This window comes from Triplophysa dalaica, chromosome 2 (genome assembly GCF_015846415.1).
Source record: "Triplophysa dalaica isolate WHDGS20190420 chromosome 2, ASM1584641v1, whole genome shotgun sequence".
Classification (NCBI taxonomy): Eukaryota; Metazoa; Chordata; class Actinopteri; order Cypriniformes; family Nemacheilidae; genus Triplophysa; species Triplophysa dalaica.
Window position 1 is genome coordinate 28,294,931 of NC_079543.1, and position 26,686 is coordinate 28,321,616.

At 38.1% G+C, this 26,686-nt stretch overlaps 1 protein-coding gene across 3 annotated transcripts in view; it reads left to right on the plus strand.

Moving 5' to 3' along the window:
- The first annotated feature begins 816 nt into the window (after positions 1-816).
- The window catches only part of farp1 (FERM, RhoGEF (ARHGEF) and pleckstrin domain protein 1 (chondrocyte-derived)), a 163,958-nt gene continuing 138,088 nt past the window's right edge, over positions 817-26,686 (plus strand). Inside the window, exons 1-2 of one of the 3 annotated variants that reach the window (XM_056770669.1) lie at positions 817-1,033; positions 6,564-6,753. In XM_056770669.1, the coding sequence (XP_056626647.1) occupies positions 6,580-6,753 (174 nt within the window). In that variant the 5' untranslated portion in view covers positions 817-1,033; positions 6,564-6,579. The remainder of the gene's footprint in view (positions 1,034-6,563; positions 6,754-26,686) is intronic. The other 2 variants (XM_056770660.1, XM_056770651.1) reach the window with 2 other exon arrangements.

The window sequence follows — 26,686 nt, forward strand, 5'->3', positions numbered from 1 at the left end:
ACAGTTCAAAATAAAACAAGGCATTACAAAGCGTTTGGTTGATTCTTAATGAACAGACATGTTTCCAGGTCTAGAATAATTACTGAAGGGTGGGATCAGTGTTGTGCAAGTTACTCTGGAAAAAGTTTTCTCTTTCTAGTTTCTAATGAAATATTCAATAGTGTAATTAGATTACTGTACAAATTACTCCAAAAAGTATTTTATTTATAACATATCTATTAGAATGATCTTGCGTGGTCTAAAAACGCAATGCACTGAGTTGTTTTTTTACCTTTCTGTGTTTTTCTTATTTGCTCCTGCAAAGTTGCTTTGAAACCATGCAAAATTGAATTAACCTTGATAGGTTAAGTGATTCAATGATAGACATGAAACGACTTATAATTCATTCAAATAAATAATGTATTTACATTATAAATAATGTATATATTATACATTATTAAACATTATTACATAAAAAGTTCTCTTATTAACTATTACAAATGTGGGAAAGGTACAAAAATGCATGCATTTTAAACACTTTGAACTCATTGTTGTGTAATGTAAACGATAACATAATAGACAATAAAAATCAATTACATCCGAATTAACTCTAATTCAATTACAGAAAAAAACGAGTAATCCCTGACTTTACATTTTAATAGAAAAGTAATTCAATTACAGTAACTAATTAGTTAGTAACTAGTAGCACCCAACTCTGGGCGGGACATTGTTGCAGTTTTAGGTGTCGCCTAAAAGTGTCGCAGGTGTACATGTACCGCTGGGTGGCGCTGTCGTGAATGAAGTGTGTGCTGTAGTGCAGTATCCTGAGGTTGTAGGCGGTGTTTTAAACTCTGAAGCGAGTCTTTGCTTTCAGTCCGGGATCAATCGCTCAGTCATGGCGACCGGGAGGGCGGAATACCGCAGCGCTTCCCGCGTATAACCAGCGATAAATCGACAATTCTCGGATTCGGTTCGTGCACAGCAGCTTCTACTCGCGGAATATCGTTTTTACGCGCAGATCACGGACTTTAATCGCATTCTTTCAGGAGAAACGGTGAGTGCATTGGCTCGTTTGCTCGGATCGCAGTGCCGGTTTAAACAAGTTAGTGAGTAACACACAAATTCCCCGACCGCGGTAACGATGTTACATTGTAGCGGTCTCCATGGTTACGTATTTCGACCGCTGTTGCCACGCGTCATATGGAACGCGGAGTGTTACAATGTTTCACTGTTCACCTTAACTGGAGCGTTTCACACTGTTGCTGCCGTAGTTCCCTGCGAACCTTTTACTTATAACACCGATGTATCGCGGTACCCAGTGCAGCCGTATCGTGTTTGCGCGATAACATCGTGAACTTTTTAAGTGCTTTGAAGAATCGTGGTATTTCTGTCTGATAACATCACTGCACCACGGTAAAGGTCTGGGAGGGTCACGTGGGTTCTCCACCAGCCTGTCCCTTATGGAAATCAACGGTGGTTTAGCTACAATATAAAACTGTGGTTACTGTTGCTAAATCGTGCTAAACACAAATGAACCGTGGTTTCCGAGAGTGACCATAGTTTTACCATGGTGTTTGTGGTAAAACCGTGGTTATTCAAATGATGCTCAACCCACCACAATAGGAAGGTCACTGCACTTTTACTATAATAAAACTCTATCATATCCATCACAAATTCTTGTGGGTTTGGATGGAATCCAGTGTAAATGTGAAATGATGTCTGTGCGTTGATCTATATAGTTGGTTAGGAAGGAGGTCAGATGGTAATTGTGTGAATTCTCTGCAGTTGTTGTATTTAAAGCGGTGGTGGTGGTGGCAGATGTTTGGATGGATTTATGTGTCGCGTGCATTCACTCGAGTTCACTCCGGCTTAACCTATTAACATGTGAAGCTCAGGGATTACTCGACTAACCCACTTCTGCTGTTCTTCTGTAAGCACACCACCATATCTTCCACTCAGACCTTCACATTTACACGGATACACATTTCACACACAAGTTTATTCAAAGCCACTTGCAATTCATCCGGGACAACAGTTGATCAGTATGTGAATGTTTTTCGGAGATTGAACCCGTGACCTTGATGATGCTGTGTGTGCTGTGAGTCCTTCATGAGTCTGATGGTTTGGTGAAGACACCCCCATGAGATGAAATCACTGACCTCAAGGATACACATGAATAATAATGATGCTTGACAATAGTTTCAGTCAGATTTGGTTTACATGGGTTTATGAAATAAAGCTTCCAGTGTTTAGTAGTGTTGACTATTTAAAATCACCCTTCCCATGATGCTTTGGGAAAGCAGTGTTGACGCATGCCTTCTACTGAGTAAAGTGTGTGTGTGTGTGTGTGTGTGCTTGAAGCAAACACATCCATGAGAAATTTCAGTCTGGCAGGTTAAAGGCAGGTGAGCTGGTTCAGTGGGAGCACAACATGACATCTATTGTGCTTTTCCTCACTCGCCTTTATTCTCTGCCATGGGCGTGTGCGTGTGTGTTTGTATAACATGGAAAAAGATGTTTGCGTGATGTTTGTTGTTCAACATCATAACTGTTTAGAAAGAAACATTAGCTCATTGTGCTTTAAAGAATGCCATACACACTGCAACAACAGGAGAATGTGAACATGATTTTTGTTCCTGAAATGTGGAGTTTTTTGAGAGTTGACTTCCTGTTGTGTTACAGTATACAGAATGTTGTCTTCTGTATTTGCATGTTACCTGGCGTTTACGCTGCTGTTTTCAGTTTAGACTTATTTCAGTAGTGCTCACTGACACAAGGAACATCCTCTGATGACCAAACACACTACAAAACAAGACAAAATATCACATTTTGTAGTTCAAATATATAAACATTCTTAAATCAAGATGCACTTTCTTGACTAGAAAAGTGACCACAGAGATTTAGTCTTGTATTATGAAAAATGATATAAGAACTGAGTAAGTTTATGGTAAAAACTCAATGGGGTGAGAAAAATCAACTTAAATAAGGTACTTGGGAATCTAAACAGACACTTTTTATTTTTCTCACCTCATCGGCAGTTTTTTGTTTTTGCTTGTTTTTACCATAAATTTACTTCTTTCTTATATTATTTTTTATAAAACGAGACTAAATAACTTGGGTCACTTTTCTTGATTAATTTATATTATTATGTTTGGGATATTTTTACTAAAAGCAAGACAAAAATGCTTAGTTAGAATGTTATTTTTTGCAGTTTATATAAAGATCATTTGGCACCATAGTCTTCAGCTACTTTTTTCTTTGAGGGCCAGATTCCAAAAGTCTGAAAAAGATGCAGGCCAGTTTTTGTCATCTTCATTTCTTCTGTTATTTAGTATTTCTGTTATTTACTGCATTTTGTTCCTTTTATACTGTTTTTGTTGCTGTTACTTATAAGTCATAAGTTAAAACATGCAAACAATATGTGTGTCTTTCAGTATATTTAATTCAAAGGGATATTCACTTTTTAATTTTATATTATATTCCTGAATGCGTTCGTTTTCCCAAAGATGAAATAGATGTTACTGGCAGTAACCTGCATCCAAGATGTGGTTACTTTCGAGGGCACAAGAGGCGTTACAAAGAATGAACCATTTGATTTTTTTTGTGGTAGAAGTGTAGTAACCTTGTTTGGTATTTTTGGTGCATTGATTTCTTAAAAGCATGGTTTTACTACAATAAACATTGTATACCATGGTTTTGACAAAATTCATGGTTTTCAAAGCCATTGTAAAAAAAAAATTCTGTTTGTTTTAACTGTAGTAAAACAAAGATAACGTTTCGTAAGGGTGAGATTGTGACCTATATGTTATGACTAGCCCTGCTATAGTGGGTGTCTGGACATATCTTATAATAGACCGTAAGTAGAACAGCCTAGCAACCACATGGCAACGTGCTAAAAATCCCTCATAAAACTTTAGTGACCTGTTAAGTAACACCCTGATGACCATCCAGTCAGTTTCTGTCTATAGGATGCTTTTACACCCTCCAGTATGTCTGTCTCAGATGAGATCAAAAGAGGATGTCCCATAGGAATGGCATCTCTTGATTTATGTGTGTGTGTGTGTGTGTGTGTGTGTGTGTGTGAGATCAGTTGTGTTGGATCTTCGGGCCGTTGAACCTGCTCAACCTGTAACCTTCAGAACTGATTGTGTGAGTTTGACATCCATAATCCAGTGTTAGGACGTGAACACAAACCTCTATTCTATTCATTTCAAGTTGATTTCTGTAGACCTTTTCACAATTTTGCGCGGTTGCAAATAGCTACTGTACAGCAAACATGTTGTGAACCAAACTGAATAAACGTTGGAAAGAAACAATAATACAGGAATAAGAGAAAACGACACCATAAAGAACGGTTGCATTATGAATATAATGATTTGATTTGGCAGACGCTTTTATCCAAAGTGACTTGCATTACATTATACTATACATTTGTTTCAGTGTTTGTGACTATTATAATATACTGTGTGTGTACATTTGTTATATTCATTGCTCTAAGTATGTGTGTACCATGTCATGTTAGATATACATTAACAGTGATAGTTTGGGTAAAAAGAGTTTCCCGGTATCATGTTACATTTCTTCTTGTTCTGCTTTGATTTTACTTAAATGTAATGATAAAATATTAAGAGTAATCGTGAGATGTTTCTAAACTTGAGGGTGTTAGAACTATTCACACAGCTAGAGAATGTTAAAGCTCACAGACATGAAGCAGTTAACAGACAAACTTAAGCACTCTGTTTGTGTGTGTGTGTGTGTGTGTGAGAGAGAGAGAGAGAGAGAGAGAGGTAAGGTTTGGGCAGAGCCATTGTGAGAGAGTTGTGTCAACGGAAGTTCAACATTTTGTCAAGTGATTCCTGGAGGCCTTAGATTATATTTCTTTCATTTTTTTTATTCATTAAATGTGTTCAAAGTTGAGCTCAGTTGCTCGGTTTAGCCGCAGCTCCATGCGTAACTAGTAACATCTGAGAACTATTGAGAGCCTCCATGAGCCGACAGTGTTTTGGAAAAACTGTTCCATTGAGGTCAACGGAGTTGATGCAACTCTCTCTCCCAATGGCTCTGGGTTTGGGTGTGTAATTAAAGTGCCAGCAGCCGGGGGATTAAAGACCCTTGAGGGGCCGTTTCTGACTTCCTGAGTGAGTTTAAATGTGTTTTAGCAGTAGCTTCAGCTCTGGACAGAATGGGTCTCTTTCTTCATGTGTTTGTGCATGTGAACCTCACTTACAGACTCTGCTGCTCATTCTCTGCTCTCTCACTGACCATTCAACCATTCGATCTTCATTTCCGTTTGTTCTCTCAAAGTTGTTTCTTTTGTTAAAAATAAATCTTCTCTCTCATTATTTACTCCTGCTCATGTCCAGATGCATGACTTCATTACTTCAACTTTACACACAAACCACTAGATTTATATTATTATTTCAATCTCATGAGGATGAACGAATAATGACAGACGCTTTTTATATGTGAGCTGTTTCAGGAACAGAAACTATTGGCTTCTGCTTTCATGATGGAATTATGGCCTCTTTCACCTGAACATCAAAGAGCAGATTTCAGAATAATGTTATTGTTTTTAATTCCTGTGTCATCAGAAGTCCGATCAGATCGGTGTCGTGTGTCACTTCTTCTGATCATTAAAGCTTGACTGATAGACGATAAGCTCTATCAATCTCTATTATCTCCCATAATGCACCAGGATGAGAGACGAGAGCTTTAAAAGGATTATCTATACTGTTTCAACAGCACACTTCACTAATTGTATGTACAATAATCTCACGGCACAGTGGAAATATGTGACAGAATAATGCAGAAATCCCCCGCTGACTCTGGCATGACCTGTTGAGACTCGTCTCAGGTGATGAAGTGAGTTCTCGAGGAATGCTCAGTCAGTGTGTGATGGGTCTGAGATTACAGACGTGCTGGAGGATGATCAGTGATGTTTGTGTTCTACACGTGATGTGAATGATGATAGGAAGGTGTGCTGTTTTTCTATCAGGCTGATGAAATGTCTATTGGTGTGTGATGTCAGACTTTCATTTAAATTCACATGAGATCAAACTCTAAATCTCTTTAGGTGTGTGTGTGTGTTTTGAGTAAAGTGAGAGAAACTCTAATGTACACCTTCATGTAATCTTTGTAGTGTGCTTCTGAGGTCTCTTTTGAGGAATTGAAAGTGTCATCTCCATGGCAACCACTTTATGTTGTTTTAGCAGTAGCTCTTTAGTTGCTAATTGGTTTGAAGATCTGAAACATCACTTACTCACTCTCTGTCACTAATCCTCTTGTCACTCACTCTGTCGCTCGCTCACTCTCCATCCCTCGCTCGCTCGCTCACTCTCCGTCCCTCGCTCACTCTCCGTCCCTCGCTCACTCTCCGTCCCTCGCTCGCTCGCTCACTCTCCGTCCCTCACTCGCACGCTCTCTCACTAGCTCACTCTGTCGCTCGCTCACTCTCCGTCCCAATCACAATTCATACCCATAAACTCTACCTTAGTGCCACACTGTGAGAGATGTTTTGTTTGTCTTTAATCCTGTCTTTAAAGTGTTGTGCTTGAAGTGTAATGAAAGCTTTGTGTTGTGTTCAGGTGTGTTTGTGTCAGTATGGTGGAGCCAGAGGAGCGCCCGTCAGCGGCAGGTCAGAGACTCGGAGCTCCTGACAGTATGGGCATCAGTACTCTCGAGCCCGGTCGCCGCCCCCCCGCCGTGACCCCCGGCAGACACATGTCCATCCGCGTTCAGATGCTGGACGATACTCAGGAGGTCTTCGATGTGTCGGTAAGTGACTCTGCATGTAATGTATAGACCGGCGAGCGTTTCGACTGGATTGTGTTCAGTTCACTGGGGAATGATAATGATGTTGAAAAGCTTCAGTCTTGTTCACTAATGAGAAAATGCCCTCATAGAACGGCACAAGGGGAGCCCTAATCTCCTCCGGCATGTTGGGAAGAAAAAGCGTCTCAGATTCCTGCTCTTTAGTAAGAGCCCTTCTGAGAGACAAACTGAGGAACGCAGGGGACGGCTTCTGTTACTGGGCTGATTGTTAAGGGGTTTTTGGAGTCCCACCCGTCACTATGTGATGCCCCTGAGGACTAAATGTTGACTGTCCCACACCACCTGACACAGATTGAAGTGTTTCAATAGAAAGATGAGGATTGTTATAGTACAGTGGGTGTGTTCTGTGAGCGTCCGTGTTGTAAAAGGCCTGCAGGTACTCTGCAAATACTGTCAGTCTCGCTTAACTTGATGTTAGGTTTCCTGAGGCCATAAACGGTTGCTCGCCATCCATCTGCTGTTGTGTTGGTTTCAGTGGTTGTATTGTTTGACTTTTGTCTTGATGTGCTTCGATTCATTGAAGTTAAAGATGTGATTAACTTAAGCGTTTAACAGTCGCTGATCAATTGTCAGGTTGATAAGTGAAGAATGAGCCTCTTTTCTCAGTGAAAGACTGTAGATCATGTGCCCTGACACCCAGATCTCCTCAAACTCGATCTGACAGTCAGGTGACCTCTACTATAGCGCTCGTCCTCTTCTGACAAGAATAAGTCCTGAAATGGAATAATAATGGATGAATGTGGGCTGGAAATCAGCGTGGACACTTTAAAGGATGTTTTTGATCTAGAACATTTACAAATTTCTTAAAATCTCTCAATGTTTGAAGAGTTTTAAAAATGTTAATATCAATCAAACTGCAGTTGGTTTGTTTTGATAAAAAACTAACTAACCCAATAAAATCATTACATGAAAAAAATGATTTTCAAATGTTTAGAGTTTTTTGGTGTATTGAGTGTCCGACAACAATTTTGCTTACATGCACGGTGTAAAAACACTTTCATTTTTGAATAAAAGGCCATTACCTCACATCTTGACGACTCTCAAATGATTCCTTTTGCGATTCATCTGTCAATCACGTACTTTCGGTCCGCCTACTCTGATCTGATTGGTCTGATGGTCTAGTCTGCGGTTATTGGTCTAACGCGTGTAGTGTTGGAAATGGAACGTAGGCGGCCATTACACAGGGTGAGGCAAATCTGACTGGGACGAATTTGTTCGCGTGATTCAGTCGACTCATTTTTTCCCAAGCCAAGAACTTTGTTAATGTTCACTTTCGGCATTACAACTAGTACGATTTCTTACATTACACACGACATGAAATGTCATTTTAAGGACATTGTAATATTTGAAGAGTTTGGTTCCAAAATGACTCTTCATTTGCTCAGAAAACGGGGCTGGGTTTGATTTCTCTGAACTGTATAATTTGACACAACGTTTGTGTTCAGCTGATCTGAGAATGGCATCTCATCTCCTCATGTCAATGTCTTGAGAGCAGTGATGTTACGAGAGCAAGGAAGTTCCCAGAATCATTCAGATCTTCTGACGTTTTGCTGAACTTCTGAAGTGTCACATCACAAGGGCATGCTGGGATTGATAAACAGTTCATTTCCTGTGTGGACCCTGAGGATGAGAGCCTGAGAGGATCTACTGTGGGTTTACATCAGAATGTCTCATGACACTGGCACTGCTGTTTTTGTGCATTGATGCTGGTGGAAGGAACGGTCTCTGAGAAATAAAGAAAGAAATAAAAAAATATCAATTTATTTAATTGTTTATTTAACAGGGATGATGCAGAATAACGTAACAGATGCTCTACATTCAGACATCTAACCAATGGCTGATTATGAATCCCAGTCCTTGGTTAGGCCTTTGAAAGACCATGAAAAGTGTAAAACGACAAGTAAAGGAAACTTGACAATGGAAAAGTGAATAGAAATTAGAATTGTCGTTTAAATTTCATGTGCTCCTCATTTCTGGGAGATGTTTATTTAATTCTCAGAATTGCTCCCAGATGGAAAGTGAAGTTTTTCTGGACAGTCGTGTGTGTGTGTGTGTGTAATGGAGATCTCAGTGAAGTGTGTACGGCTTCACTTACTTTAATGGCTTTTCTTAAAGACAAAATTGGCAAGCAAAGGCTATGTAGACAAATTATTTTTTATGGAATCTCGCTGAACCTTTTATAATATTTTTATACATCCCGTTTTGTAGTTTCTCTGTTTAAATCTCTATTTTTGTTCATGCTGGCAGTTAAAAGCCCACAGCAGAGCAACTGCTTATTGTCTAAATGGGTGTAAGGAGAGTTTATGACAGAACTGAACATTTATTTATATAAATAAACATGAAGTCTGCTTGCGTTGCAGCTTTAATCATTATATTAAACTTGACTTTAACAGACCTTATAATTAAACATATAAACATTACATTTGTCAGTATAGCAACTATATTTTTGGGTTATATTTATTGGTAAAATTATAGTAACCACAAATCTACCATGGTCTGAAGTAAACATATATAGATATATTTTTTACAATAAAATCATAGTGAGCACAAATGTACCGTGGTCTCACTTCAGTAACCATAGATTGTTTGATGGTAAATAATAACAAGTACTACATTTTTGCTATAATAAAAGCATGGTTAATTTTCAACGGTTGTGCATTCGTTAGCATTTAGTGAGAGCTTTGGTTCCTTGAGAAAGACAGATTATCTGAAGTATTTATATAAAGAAGGGTGTGTTATAATGTTTTTGGGATGTGTTTGGATGCCTGGAGTCTGTGGTTTCCCTCTCACTGCAAGACTGTCATTTAGAGTCAAAAAAAGACACGCGTTGGCCTGTACTTTAAACAACATACAAGACATAAGATATGAATCTGAAGAAAGAAGTGCTTGTGTGATGTTTCTAGGGATACTTCACCCAAAAATGAAATGTCTTTGTTCTGATGAACACAGAGAAAGATATTTGGAAGAATGTTTATAACCAGACAGATTTTGCCTCCCATTGACTTCCAAAAAAATACAATGGTAGTCAAAAGTGCCATTGCTGTCCTACATTATTCAAAAGATCTTCTGCGTTCAACCGAACAAACAAACAAAATACTATGGGTGTCGATGGGAGGCAAAATCTGTCTGGTTATATAATAAAAATCTCTGTTTATAATTTTCATCAAACAACAAAGGACGGGCCCAAAAACACTCGCTGATATTATAGGGAATTGTGTTCTCTTATAAGAGTTGTTCATCAAATAAAGGAAGAAAGTAGCTTTAAGAAACATGTGCTTTGAATATGGTCAAGTGTTGAAAGAGTTTACAAATACAATAAAAAAAGAATACAAATCATTGTTTATGATTTAATTGTTTTAATGTATTAAACACATTTGAATGAAGTTTTGGATTCAACATGTCGAGCTGTATTCAGATTCTCAGTTTCCTCACAGACTCGCATTGTCTGTCCCCAAATGAGTTTTGAGTCATTTGCATATTCAGATTGTCATGCTATGTGAACGTGTTGTAGTGTCGACATTATTTACCTCCAGTGAGCGCAGCGTATTTTTCACTTCACTGATTTTTAATTTGAGATTTTTCAACAAGCGTCCTTTCAAAAGCTCTGAAGCTTCACGTTACTTCTGGTTCTTTCTTATTCAAAGAATTCAGAGAATATCTTCGTTCCATTTAGTCCTAATGTTAGTCTCTATCTCTCTCTCAGTAGTGTAAATTGATAGGTGTGTGGCTGTGGTTTTGTAGACCGCAGACGCTGAGGGAAATCTCCTGTACTGGCAGTTTAAATAATTCAAACAGGCAAAGGTACATCTGATGTTCAGCGTCCTGTGTCACGGGTCACATCCCAACACACAACAACATTAACTGAGGCTGTCGGTACACACACAAGACATGTTTTTGTTGGTTTGTGCACAGAACGGAGTGATAAAACACATCAACACATTTAGTCTTTTGTCAAGCAGCAAGATTTTTACCCCAACTGGATTTTTCCAAAGGATCCTTTTAGACAGATAAGAAAGGCGTCACGCTTCAACATGCCCTCGTCTAAATGCTCTTCAGCTGGAGGGGGGCTTTTATACATGAATCAGTCGATGCAGACTCCCCGTGGAGCTAGACCCCCATGTGTGACGTCACCTGCATCAACCCTGAGGACATAAAGGAGAGACGTGACCAAATGTTGTGTGTGTTATCAGCATGACTCCTCTCATGAAGATCTCCTGAAACCGCTCCAATACTGTTGAGGTGTAAAGCTTTAGGGGCCGTTTACACTTTTTATGCCATTTGGCTGCTCATTTACATAACAACAGTGTTTTGGGCGACTGAAAACGCAAACTTTTACAAACGAGTCTCTAAGTGAAAACGACTGCATTATCGTTTCAGTGTCACCTCTGAAGGCGGCGTTTTCCAGTAACTATGACGTCATACGCATTCGTGTCACTCGTTCAGTCTGTCTGCATGCACGAGTATTCTCCAAACAATAACAATAAAGATAATGTTTGTGCCACATGACATACTTTCATAATTTCCAGCCAAAAAGTAGATTTACTGTACCACTACGACCAGGGGAGACATAGTTGTTATACGCACACTTCTGTAGACACCCTTTCACGCTGACAAAGTGTATTAATAGCGCCACTTTAAGATCAAAAAAGGCTATGCGTATGTGCGCAGGCACATAGGGTTTCTTATTAGCGCCATCCACTGGCCTGGCATGCATAATACAGTGTTTACTCGTTTTCCCAGATTCATGTACGTGTAGATCGTTTTGATAACGCTGTCGTGTGTACGTGAAACTTTTCAAAAATGCAAAGGAAATCGTGTAAATGTTTGTGTATACATGCTCTCACTCTCTACAGATGGGTCGTTTCTCTTCATCCTTTCCTTTAATTAGTATCTAACATCTTTAAGAATGTAGCTAGCTGAACGAGAACTAGTTAAAACCTCGTCACCAAACTTTTCGGGTTGATGAGTCCTTGTGACAACAAAGTGACAAATCCATAAAATTTTGCTCATCCCACTAAAATACCGTAGTATACTTTAACTGTAGTACAGTACATTTTAGTAAATTGTAGAATGCTGTAATATATTATGGTGATTAATACACATAAACATGTACTATAGTATTAACTATAGTAAATGAATAAACTGCATAAATACTGTAGTATACTTTAATATGTACTATGGGACATATTTTAGTAAATTGCAGTATATGTAATATAATATTTAGTGATTACTACACTTTGTTAATGTATACAATAGTAATCTGTACTATTAACTAGGGCTGTCAAACGATGAATTATTCGCATCCAGAATAGAAGTTTGTGTTAACATATTATATATCTGTGTACTGTGCATCTTAATTCTGTATTTATAAACACATACACATAGATGTATGTGTACATATTTATTTAGGGGTCAATGACAAATAAGATTTTCAAGAAATTTTTTTATTTTAAGCAAAACAGTTTGAAAATGTATTTTTATGTCCAAAAAATGTATTGTGTTGATTTATATTGGTTTTACAGCATATTAGGGAGCATTAATTCATTATTAAACAAGATTTCTGATTTTACCACCCAGAAACTGTCAGGTGGTGCGACCATATATTAATTTAAAATAATATACATTTAATGTATTTAGCACTGAGTATTTTCCCCCTCATATATAAGAAATTTAACATAAAATCATGCCAAAATATTTTATTAAGAATTTTATTGAGAAAATTAACATTTATTTCTCAGTTTTGTTCTCTGTTTGTATGTTCGGACGGTCGCACCACCTGAAATTTTTGGTCTTTCAAACACCAAAACTCAAAAAATCTATTGAATTTCAATAAAATGAAAAGGGTTTCTTATAAAGGACACATTGTAGATCCATTTGATATATGACATGTATTTATTCAAATTCTTTTTAGGAAAATAATGAATTTGGACACAAAAAATACATGTCACGTCATTGACCCTTAGATGTATTTATAATTTACCAACATTTAATTTTGAATGCGATTTGATCGTTTGACACAGCCCTAGTACTAACAATACTATTGTAAGGTTCACAAACAACATAATATAACACTACTGTTTACTATAGTAAATTGAAAAGTCTACTACAGTATTTTATTTGGTGTGTCGTATAATCGAGGTCTTTTGCTGTAGGTTGAACACTAGCTTGGTTGTTGCATACTATGCTGTATTGTAAAATAATGCTTGCGTAGAATGAAAGTAATATACATTTCAAACATTAGGCCATGTTCAGACTTGACTTCTTTTTCGAAGCTGCTAGCATCTGTTTTACATTATACTCCTATGTAATAAACCATGTTTTTTTTTTTAAACACCAGTGTCTTTTTCTGCAGCTCAAAGCGTCTTTTGAGGTTCAACCTTTTGGAAAAAAAACTCCAAGCTCCTTTTTCACAGCAAACCAATGATAGAGACCTGCCGTTTCCATAGCAACATGCACGGAACGTGATTGGTCAAGAAGGCCCAAGCTCGAAAAAATAAAATGGCAGCCGAAACGCCCTTTGAGCAATTTTTGTATACATGTAAGTTTAATTTTCAATATCGGCAACTTTTGATTGCATTTATAGTGAGAAATAAGTATTGTAGTTTTGTGATGTGATCAGTTATTGCAAGACGTACAATGTTTCTAATTCAAATAGACTTCTGTAACGCTATCTATCGGTTTCGCTGGGCTGCCTTTGTGTCTACGAAGTCATGCGTTCTGCTGATATTTGTATTTTTTACTAAAACTGCGCCTTTGTGAACTTTTGCTTGTCACTAAAGAAGTCATGTCTGAAAATGGTTTAGAATGCAATGGTACTAAACGACCCCAATGTTGCTTTTTTTTATAGCTTTCGCAAATGATTTAGGTGAGAAATGCAGAACAAATTTGTGTAAAACACTTGCAAGTGTTTAACAGCAATTGCAGACTTTTTACCAAACACTTCAGACTCTCTAGCATACTGTCTGCTAAAATTAGCATTTGATGCAATACGCAGTAAGGGCAGTATAATATTCTGAACATTTTGAGTGACATTGACGTTTTTTCATGTGTAGTGGAGCACAGAAGTCGTACAGCAGGAACAGAGGATCTGTTAGCTTAACTGTATATAAAATTGTGAAATGGTTTCATTTGAACAGCGATTAAATTGTTCCACGCGAGGTAAGAAATAAGTACTGCTATCATGGCACACATTTCCAGCTTAACTTTAATTGTTGCCTCTTTTCTCTCAAAAATCGTACCTTTGCCAAAGCCGCTACGCCATTACGCTAAAGCTAACATAATGCATGATGCTTAGCTGCGCCTAATGATGGAAAATCCTCTTCTTTGGGTGAATCTTTGGTGCATAATGCACAAGTGTGGTTTCATGAATTCACTCATCATTCAGCCCGAGGCTTCAACATACACCAGCTAATCCTCTCAACAATCCCACAATCCCGTCTGCTTCCTGCTCCTGCTGTATTCCCTCTGACAGGATCACTGGAGACTGGTCCGTGTTGACTCTGTAAATGCATGAGTGCTGTTAAAGCACATTCCGTCCAATCACATCCTCATGAAGGGTCACTGCTGTGGGAGTGTTCGCAGTAGTCTGTGAGATTTGTTTTGAAAAAGATACCGACACGCATAGGAAAATTAATTTTCAAGGTTCTACTATTGTAACCATAGTTTAAGTGTGATATTTCTCTAATAGCACATATACATCCCTGATAGCACACTACATCTATCTGACGTCTGCATTAACATCTGGAAGACATCTAGAATATATAGGTTGTACATCTGCAATACGTCTCGGAGACTTCGGCTTTCAGATGTCATATAGACATCTAGAAGACATCTGTAAGAAGATGTTTATGATTTTGACTGGATGTAAAACTGTTCTTTCTTCGATCTTTAGCAGACGTCTTTCAGACGTATGTGTGCTAGCTGGGATCTGGGAAACATCTATTTGATGTCTGCATTTACATCTGCAAGATGTATTTTTTGATTGTTTGCACATCTCTAATACTTCTCTGAAATGTCTACTGTCAGATGTCATATAGGTGTCTAGAAGATGCCTTTAAGATGTTTATGATTTGGAATGTATGTAAAACTGCGATTGCATTTGGCAGACTTTTTTATCCAAAAGGACCTGCATTGCATAATCCTATACATTTATACATGGGTATGTGCAAAATATATAGCAAAGTTTTTTTATTTTTATAAAATTAAAAGTACTGTTGACTACTATAGTAAATTATAGCTTCGATAATATTGTACAAACAGGAAAAGAGTATTTTGATAATCTACTAAAATACGTATTAAAGTATTTACAACAAAGTAAACAAAACATTTGGTATCCATACATTTTACTGCAGTTGATGGTAGATACTATACCAAGATACTATATTTTGTCATGTGGGAAACATTGTAAGGGTGTTTTCACTAAAATACTCTTCAGATTGGTTCTCTGTCTGATTGTGAGGTCGAGTCTGTGGGTTGACGGGAACAATCTTCACATGTATGCGTTTTGTTGTCTACACCACATCCGTTCCAGAAGAGAACAATGTGTTGGTTTAGTGCCAATGTTTTTCTGACCCTTATTAATAATTTCCTCTGTTTCTATTTAAGGACAGCGGCTTCACGCAGCATTTCCTCAGAGTTCTGTTGTTTATCTTCAGAACACGTGCAGTAAAACTGCTGCGTTGAATCGGACGTGTTCACATCACGCTGTTGAACGGTTGGCTTTGTAATGCCTGTTTTCCGGCAGTCTGACCGCAGTGACTCTCCTCTCCTCCTCAAATCTTTCATCTTTCATTTAAACACCACAGGAAACATCATGTGGACTTTTAAACGCTAGCAAGCGGTCCAGCCCAGCTCCTCAAGCCTCTGATTTCAATCAAACTGTGCTGTGATTGGTGGTTGCTGAAAATATCTCAGATGAACTGTATTTCATGTTGGACGGTTACAGTATGAGTTGGGGAATTCATCTCATGGCGCTAGTGGTTTGGTTGAAATGAGACCCGATTCTGGTGTTTTGTTTATGTAGAGGAAAGCACATCTCTGCTGGACGGATGTTATCTCTTCTATTAGAATGCATGAGTGGCTTTGGGTGGGTGGGTCTTTCTGTGGATGCTTGTCGCAGAAGGAGAGCTACAGTACAGTAAAGGGGGAAAAACATGGCGGTGTTCCGCTAGGATTTTGTGAAACTGTGGTGCTTGATGACATCATCAGATAGTTTTAATAAAGCGTTCATGTCAGCAGTATTGAGTACATGGAATTAATGAGACATGTATACATACAAATAAAAACTGGATTTATTTTACGTTTAACCACATAATGGCACAACATTCTCTAAAGTTTGTAATAAGAATAAACCTTCTTCGTCTTGGGAAGAAAAAGCGTCCTTTGTTTTATTCAGAATAATACAGAATGCTTTTAGCTACAGTATAAGAAAGTAAAAAGTGCAAGATTCTACTTTTAATGCTGCTTTTCATAGCATTGTTTTGCTATATTCATAAAATTAGTATTAGATTTCTCTTCTTTTGCTTTCTTTTTCCTGGTTGAGCACCGCTTTGACACGTGCGCTTCGTTGCGTATATCTGAGTGTCTAAATCAAGTGTCAAATGATTTCACCGCTTGTAGCCAATAGGGGGCCCCCAAGCTTGCAGGGCCCTGCGCATTTGCGTGGCGGTTAACAAGGCTACCGGATGTAACGATTACCGGTTTTATGATAAACCACAATAATAACATCCAACGGTTAGTAATGACATTCCATATTTAAATTATCATTTGTACCAACTTATCGTTTCTAATGGTAAAAATGTACATATCTGAGGTCTAGGGTTTAAAAGTGTTTTTTATTGATTTCCTCCCTGAAATATGCGTAAATCATTTATTTTACTTATTTTTTTATTCATAATGCAATGTTCATATATCAGGCCCCTGGTCTTACTGGAATATTTAATTGGTGCATGTTATCATCTGAAGAATAAAATAATGTTGATCCGTATGGTTATTGATCAGAATATAGAACACCCAGAGCTCAATGTTTTCTAAGGCTGAACGTAAATTAACTTTGTCATGTGTTCTCAAGTACTCCATCCAGGGTGTATCCTGCCTTGATGCCCAATGACACCTGAGATAGGCGCAGGCTCCCCGTGACCCGAGGTAGTTCGGATAAGCGGTAGAAAATGGATGGATGGATGTGTTCTCAAGTCATCCTCTCTATCATTCAGTCTTCGAGCCGATGCTTTCCGATGTTCCTGTTGTGAGCCAAATGTTCTTTTTATTGCCATCGTTTTTCAGAGCTTTTGTCACACATCATCGTGCAAAAGCATTTTATGTTGCATTTCTTAAGTTCTTCATGCTGTCTTGCAGATTTTACAACATTAGATGAAGTGTTTCTCATTTACGAGTCTGTAAAGATGCCGTACGGCTGTAAAGCCATGACCCGAGGACATACAGGAGATATATGTGTGTGAGATGTAGGGTGGCTGTAAAACACGTCAGATAGTCGGTTATAGGGTCACCTTCAAGTCCCGAACCTAATGCTTGTTTGAGAAGTCACTAAATTGTGACACTCAGTCCATATGAAGTGACATTTCACAGCATATTTCTTTCTTAATTTGGCAGATTAATTACTAGTTATATTACCACAGTTTAACTCTAAATGTCATTTTTAAACTGTAGTTACTTTGGATAGAATCCTCTGCCAAATGCACAAATGTAAATGTAGTTACTATATGGTAAATTTGTGGTTACTATGGTTTCACTTCAAATCAATCCCAAAGCCAATGGTTGCTGTAGTAAAACTGTGGTTAGTTTTTGTAAGGTCTCACTTTGGTGTCTGTATCAGTGCGGACGCTCAATTTAGCTGTTTCTATGGAAACGCAAGAGATATTCCCTGTCGTCTGATGAGGCCAGCTGACAGTATTGGAGGAATCATGAATGTATTCAGCGTGCCAGACTAGCTGTGTGCTCGCTAGCCGGCGGGGAGGATATTAATATTCACATTTACAGCACGTCCGCAAGACAACGTCAAAGATGCTTATTCTCACAGGGCAGATGTTAAATAGACGTTAGCAAAATGTTTGTGCGCTATCAGGGGTGTTACCATTTCTACGATTGCGTTGGACCAACTAAGATACGTGTATCCTGCGCCGTAGCCTGACGTGCAGCTCCCAAAAATGTAACGGCACGCTAATGCGACGCGGACCACAAGCGCTGTGATTGGTCTGCTTGAATTCCCGCCCTACAGGTAAAAAAAACTCTGTGATAGCGTCAGGTTTACTCAATACATACAGAAGAAAACATAATTTATTTATACAATTAGTTCAGAAATGTGTATTACTCAAGATGCAAAAGTGAGTTTATCCTTGCCGCTATCACTGCTAAGCACTTTAGACAGTGGACACCATAGATATATATATATATATATATATATATATATATATATATATATATATATATATATATATATATATATATATATATATATATATACAACTAGACATGTTGAAACGGTCCACTGACGTCACTCACGGTTGACCAAAATGCCCCAACACTGCACTACGCAGACATGGCTGTGAAAACTACAGGGATTCAAATCCCGAAAAGTGGGACAACGGACCGGCTCGCAACTTTCCAATATGGCGGAAGACCTACACATTGCTGCCCATAGAAACAGATGCTAATGCATCTAGTTATTTATATCTATGCTTTAGACCGCGTACACGGTAAAGCGCTTCTTCGGCTCTTGTCTTTGTTACACAAGCAACACGTGCATGGACACTGACGCCTAGTGGACATTGCATGTCGACGCAGACAACAACAAGGATAAACAAGAACGACCGGGTTGCCTGTGGCGTATAGGCTAAGTGTAAATACATCGTGTTTAATAAATCGCTATTCGATCAGAGAAAACGCATGAAGTGACAGTGTAAAGAGGCTCAAAGTCTCTTATATTCAGAATGTTCTGAGGTGAATCAAAGGTGTAACAACAGATTTGTGTTTTGCTAATATAATTACAAATCGGTATTCTTGAAATTTGTCCAAGAATGATTTAAAAAAAAAAGCTTTACTTCTATCTTCATCCTTCCAACACTTTTCTGAAAGGTAAAATGTTGAATTCTGTCTCATTTGTTAGCGGCTTTGGGTAACAGAATCTGTATAAATGAATACATGTAAACACATGCTCACGTAAGCACAATCCTCTTTTGATAAACGTCCGTGTACCACTTACGGTCGAGCGGGCATGTGGTGAATGTTTTTGGCCTGTATAGTTGATGACAGAAGTGTTTTTACCTGAGGAATGTGGTTTTAGGTGTCCGCCAAAGCATCTGTTCAGTATCAGGACGGCCGTGTGAAGGGTCTCCACCGTCACACCAGCCAAAAACTTCTCAAACTAAACATGCGAGCGTGAAAACTGAGCTGATGGCTTCACAAGCGCTGTATTCACAGACTCGCGACCAGTTCAACCAACAACTGATTTACTTTCTTATTATTCTCAAGACTTCATGAATGATTTATGAGCTGAAAACATTGCATTCGAATGTTGTTTTTTGAGTTTATTCGTAGAAGGATCTCGTTTTTATATATTAAACCAGAGGTGCACTGTAATATTTAGATTTTAAAAAACATTTGGCTTCTGTACAGCCGATGGGAAATGAGAGCATTATATAAGATAAAGAGTTAATTGTGTGAAGCTGTGAAGTGAAGCTGAAAAATCTCATTTGGCATGATGTTGACGTGTCTGTGCCCGGATCCTGAATGAATGAATGACCCGCTGATGGGACGTTTGTTTTAGGGGTAAAGAGAGAACATCCGTTCAGATCTTTAGGGTTCTTCTGAGAACTGAGGAGACATTACGCAATTGCTTCATTAACCGTTGCTATGAAACCTAAAGAAGAATTTAACCTCAACTCTTAACCTCATTTAGTACTTTTGGAAGTTGATGAGAAACTGCTCTGTTAAGTTTAAATAGTAATAATAATAACTGCTGGTCGGTCCCATTACCCTTTAGGACATTAAGGCCCAGTTTCACAGACACAGCTTAGCTTGAGCCAGGAGATATTTATGTCGCTTTATAAAATTGCCTTGGAAGAAAACATTGCTGATGTGCATCTCGAAACAAAACAATGGCACTGATATGATTTAAGACATTTCTGGGCAAGTTGTATTCCGTTAGTACAGATCACACATTCATTTTAGTCTGGGACTAGCCGTAACTAGCTGTTGTCTGTGAAACTGGGCCTATAACTTCTTATATTCTTTGTTTATCATTACGCTGCAAAAAAACGACAATCTTACGAAGCATTTTTGTCTTGTTTTAAGGGATTAATGTCTAACTATTACTTGACAAAATTAATTATTTAGTCTTGTTTTTTGAAAAATAATATAATAATTTAAGGGATAGTTCACACAAAAATGAAAATTCTGTCATTTGTTCCAAATCTGTATAAATGTGTTTGTTCTGATGTGCACAGAGAAAGATATTTGGAAGTAGGGGTGCACGATAATTTATTGCGATACCACTAAATCATATTGAAATCTAGCTGGCTGCGACATGCAATGTGTAGATATTTTTTTTAATGCGTAGCTTGTCCCTGAAGCACGGCTCTGGGATCTGTAGGAAATTCTGCTCGATCTAAAAGCAGTTTCTCCCCCATTGATTCCCATAATAGGAAAAAACACAATGGTAGTCAAACGTGCCTCAGAACTGTTTGCTGTCCTACATTCTATACAAAAAGATATTATTTTTTACTACTATGGGAGTCAATGGGGGGCAAAATCTGTCGGGTTATAAGCATTCTTCCAAATATCTTTCTGTGTTCATCAAAACAAAGACATTTATACAGATTTGGAACAACTTGAAGGTGAGAAAATGACGGCAGAAAGATCAGTTAAAGAAAACAGGACTCCGTAAGTCTCTCGTGACAAACGTCCTGGGATAAGAAGATTAAATTGTAGGTCGGATGTGAGGTTGTGTTACCTGAGTTTGTTTTCTAAATGGGGATTGAAGGAAGTATAAGATCAGTTGTGTTGATGCTTTAATCCCTGCAGAGATGTGATGACCTTCGCTAAAGTTACATAAAAAACTTTTCCTAAACGTAAACATCTGCATTAAAGGAGACTACCGTTTACTAAAAACTAAAGAATTTGGAAGTGTTATTTTACATGTTGATTGTAAATCCATTGAAATCTTAACTATAATTTTCCTTTAAATTTTTACAGATTTACAGTAATGAGAATCTGAGTTTAAAACGACAGTAATGTGTGTCTAACAGTACGAAAGATACACAGTAAAAATAAAATGTCATTTTATATACATTTTCTGTTATTTTATATAATTTATCATTAATAATTATTTCAGATAATTTCCGTATTTTAACACGTTTTTTTTACAGTTTACTTTTGAAATGCGCTCAAAAACTATAAAATTACAGAAATTTACAAAATTTTACAGGAAACGAATATTTTCCAGTATTTTTCAATGTTTCCAGTTTATAGAAAATGTAATTTTTTTTCAGTGCAGGCTTCTAATTGACGTAAAATATCATTCTACTGTACATGCTCATATATGGATACGATGTATTTCTGTGTTATATGGCTGGTGGTTTCTGAATACTCCTCGGCACTAGATTTAGGTGAGATTAGTTACTGGAATGCTTGACCCTGTAATGAACTTTTCATTCCCCTGGATGTCTTTTGGTATAGTATATCTTGTTACTGCTGAATGCGTTTTAGCATTCTCACATATCTCCTGCATCGTCTCTTCTCCAGCTCTTATTTCACACTTCACAGTATTATTCTACTGTCCACTACATTTCCATCGACACGAAGATAACAGTCCCATCTGCATCATGAGAGCTCAAAGGTCTATGGGGATTCCCTATAGTGATAGTTCACCCTAAAAAATGGTTTGTCATTTATTTATCAGTATGCAAAACTTTCTTCATTGGAACCCAAAAGTAGATATTTTGAGAAATGTCTCCGTGGTTTAGTGTTCATGCTATGGAAGTCAGTGAGATTCAGTGTTGTTCGGTTATCAACATTCTTTGAAATATCTTCTTTTGTGTTCTGAAGAAGATGATAGAAACAAGTAATAGGAATAGGGTGAACTATCATCGCTATTGTGTGCGTGTGTACTTTTACTGATCTTCTTTTTATTAAACCCTGCAGTTATCTTAGAATTTTTTTTTTTTTTAATTTAATAGACTGCAGAACTCTAAATTCATTCCTGAAGACAGCAGTGACCTGCAGCTCATCTGAAGGATTCAACCAAAACCACACAAGTTTCTTTCAGCTGTGTCAACATGCAGAAACCTGTGTGTGTGTTGTACTATCAAAAGCCAACAGTATCACAAATGGCGTGCTTTGCATCGCCGTATTAATAATAAAACGACGATTTCTTAACGCCGCCAGGCGTTAAATATGCGTAGTCTGGTGCAAAATGAACGTCATACGCCGCCATGCGTTTAAGTAAAGCCGTGTGCCGATCGACGTTAAGTTAACGTCACACGTCACTCAAAATGCAAACGCATTAGCTAATATACATAGCCCCTCCTCTTCTGGGTTTGAGCGCTCTACGGCAAGTCGGCAATATCCAGCTTAACTTTGTGGAAAAACAAATAATGGAAAGAAATTAAAGAAAAACCCGCGGAAAAGAAGACCATATAACTAATGCAGTATGTTCCAGGAAGCTATGTGTAAAATGTGTAATATATCAAATTAAGTCAAGTCATGATTAAAGGTACCATAGTTCCCCCTCAAAACAAAATTTCTGTCATCATTTACCAATTGTCCCGATTGACTTCTATTGTATAAAGAAAAGTCAATGTGGACGAACGGTTTTTTGTTAATAACTTTCTTTCAAATATCTTCTTTTGTGTTTATACGGTTTACACATTACACAGTCATACAGGTTTGAAACGTAAAGAGGGTGATTAGAGAATTCTCACTATGCTTATGCGACTATCAATATAAGTCAATATTTTAATATAAGTCATTGCTAGTCTAGAGGTCAGCTCGGTTGGCTTGCAACCGTATGCTGTATCTTTGACTGGATCGGGTCCCGCTTGGACTAGTTGTGGATTTTACATGGTTGGTCTTATGTTTATCTGTGTCACAGGGATTTTTTTTTAAGTAACGCCCGGCGACGTATGACGTTAATTTAGCACCAGGCGACGCTTATTTAACGCCTGCCAGCGTTAAGAAATCGGTGTTTTAATATTAATACTGCGATCCAAAGCACTCGAATAGTGATACTCTTGGCTTTCGATATTGTACAGTATCGAGTGTGTGTGTGTTGTACAGTATCGAGTGTGTGTTTGTGTGTGATGGGATCAACAACACTGTGATCTCTTTATATAGATCAATGTACACCAACATGTGACCGGCCAAAGGGGCAAACCAGAGACCCTAAAACTTTTTTTGACAGACACCAGTACACTTTGATCTCCTCTGAAAGCACCCGTGCACTTGATTTAATAATAATGAAGCAATCTTGTGTTATTTCCCACGAGTCTCTTCCACATTTAATCCTTTAAGTCTACATTAGTTGAGATCAGGTCTTTCCTCTGTGTTTTTCATTAGCATTCACACCATAAGCATCACCTCAGAGACGCGTTTTAATGATCTGAGCGTGACTTTTAATAATGCCCGGCTCAAACGCCGCTCACCCGTGTGTACGCCCGCACATTCTCATGGGATGGGAGTGAGAGGGGTTTGTCAGATCTTATTAAGAGTTTTTTTTTTTCAACTCTGGAACTGTATTTAACCAGTGCGACTGGCTGCTGTTTATATACGTGTCATTTTGTGCTATTTAACATTTTAGTTCATAAATCAAAAATGCTAGTTTGAAAAATAAAACGCATGGCAGAAATAAATTGCACCTCTTGATGTTTTTTTAGTACAGAGGTACAAATCAATATCGGTGTCTCGATTCATAGGCCAGATGCATCAAAGGAGGTGGTTAGTTTTGGTTTCCTCTTCGCCTCATACTGTCGTTAGACAGTTTTTTTTTTTTTTTAAGGTATCTTTGTACGTTTATGACCGAATTATGCTAATTGAATTACAAATAAATGTATGATAATAAAACATAATGATCTTTTTTTTAAATGAAATGAAATTTTTTTTAAAGCAATTTTTTTTATTTTAAGTAGGGCTGTCAACCGATTAATCGCATCCAGAATAAAGGTTTGTGTTTACATAATATATATCTGTGTGCTTTATGTATTCATTTTGTATTTATGAACACAAAACATACACATACCTACATATTTAGGAAATATTTAAATGTATTCATTAATATTTACTCATAATTGAAATTCTAAATAAACGTTTAATAATTGTTATATTTTATATTTTTATTAGATATATGCATTTACGTGGATGTGTTCATAAATACTAAATTAATATGCACAGTGCACCGACATGTATTATGTAAGCACAAACTTGTATTCTGGATGCGATTAATCACTAGTAATCGTTTGACAGCCCTAATGTTTAGCATCTTGTATTACGAGGGATATGTGAGCGTGTTTGTCAGGCCTTATGCAACCTTTTTTTGATATGAGAAATAAAAGGAGTTCAGCGGGAGAGAAGCCAATGAATGAAATCATTGTGAAGCCCAGTGTGTATTTCACCCAAACGCTGTTAATCTGATCCACAGGCCGGTGTTTGTCTGATAAAGAGGTGGCACATCTCTCACAGCTGATGAATGATGCTCATTGTGACTCACCACCAGCCAATGAAATAAAAGATCATCGCTGACCATCCACAGCAAAACACATTCTTTAACAGCATGAAGAGAGATGTCACGTGGTTGTGTGAAGATGTTCCTTGTTTGCAAAAAGGACCCTCAAAACACAATCTGGCCGAAAATCTAAAAGGATTTAGTTGGAAATGTGTTGCTCTTTAGTTTTGGCCACTGTGAGGGTTAACATCCAGAGCATTTTAGCAACTTTGATGAACATTTGGAGTTTTCCTTTCCACTTTCCAAGTGGAAAGATTTGAGGAAGTTTTTATTGTGCCACTGAATCTTTTGTTTGGCTGGAGCTGAGCAGAATTTCAATGAGATCACGTCTGACTCCTGCTGGCTGGAATTCTGTGCAGTCTAGAGATTCATTGCTGAATTGAGTTTTTTTACATTTGTGATCATGAGTTGTGTTTACGATGTTCTTTTGTGGACCGTTTGAGAATCATTTCTCTCTCAGTCTGATAAGACTGTAAAGTTAAATGACAGTTTAAATGCATGAAAATGTGTCATGGGATGGTGAAGTCAAGCCATATGAATGATCAGAACATCTGGATGTGATCAGCGTGCTGAGACTCAATGAGCTACTGTGCTTCATATAACACTGAGACCTCTTGTTACAGACACATGGTGGTCCGCAGCATCCGGTTTAAAGCTGGTCTGGAGTTATGGTCCCAGTCACAGCAAGACATGATGCCGTACTTTATCTTTAGGTTGACATGATGTCAAATGATCCAAAAATGGCACCAGTCACAACAATGTGTAGAAGATGATTAAGAGTTACAGATTGAAGCTTTAGTGTTGAAGTTTTATAAGACAAAATGACTTCAGATTTATTTACGGTCTGCCTCTATTTGCTACATGTCACATTAATCAGAGGAACATTCTGACGGGTTGCATGTGAAGTGCAGATGTCTGGGTCAGAATCACAGCCCATTCAGACCGCCAGCGACGAAGCGAGGTGATGTCATTCATTTCAATGGAGAGCCGGCGACTTTCGTTTGTGACAGGAAGTGGGCGTGTCTAGCGAGGTGACTAAAATGAGATTTGCTTAACTTTATGCAAATCATGAGCGACTATCGGGAGCGACTACCAATAGGAGTTAAGCAGCAGAGCTCACATCATCAGTCTCTCCTCAGTTATTGCATTTTTTTAAATAAATGTTACTAGAGCAACCAAAGCTAGGTACGACCTCGTAGCGAGAGACTAGCGACACGCAGCGACAGTCAGGATTCCTCATATTTGCATCAAGTGTTCATTTCCTTCAATCATTATTTTATTGTAGAAGATCGGTGGCTCTGAATGTTTCCTCTGTATTTCACACAAAGGCTTCTGTGTTTCATGTCGACATGAAAGAGAATCTGGAATATGACACGTTTCCAAATCAAACCGAGTGTTCAATGAGGAAAAAATGCACGATGGAACTGTTTTTGTTGGAATTTCAGGATTTTGGTTGAGATCACGAAAAGTGACCAGAAAATAAGCAGAACCGATGGTAGTAAAAGAATAATAATAAATACAAAGTAAAGTCGTGTAAACGGTTTAATTTTCATCTGCTCGTGATGAGAGTCTGAGGGTCTTTCTCTGAGCTCATGTGAGGGATGTCTTGATCTGAGCTCATCTGTTTACACTAGAGGTTAGATTCCCGTCGACCCCTGTGTGACCCGCTCAACTCTCCATCCCACATGAACGCGTCCTCCAGCTTTAGACTCTTATCACATGCTTGAAACGTCAAGCACATGGAGTGGTCGTGTGTGCCAGCAGTTGGCATTGGCAGCAGATGGAGGGTGTGCGATCTGGCAGTTCTCCCAGCGGCTCCAGCCAGGCCTTGTGTGACACATGGAAACAGCTGGAACCCTGTAGATCTCCAGACTCCATCTACAGATGCTCCTGTGTGCTTCTACAAGTGCGTCCTCAATGGACCTCACGTAGTTAGCGCTGCAACAAATCCCATTCTATATGACTATGCAAAATAGTGTCGTTGGGTTCAGATGCTGTTCTAGTCGCTCTGATTAGACAGCGTTTTTATTTGTTTTCACTTCTTGTTGTGGATCTGACTACAACAACTTTTTTCAGTTTGGCTACATAAATGTTCCTGAGAACGCGTGTGACGCGCCACTCAATTTAAACAACCAAATAAGTTTT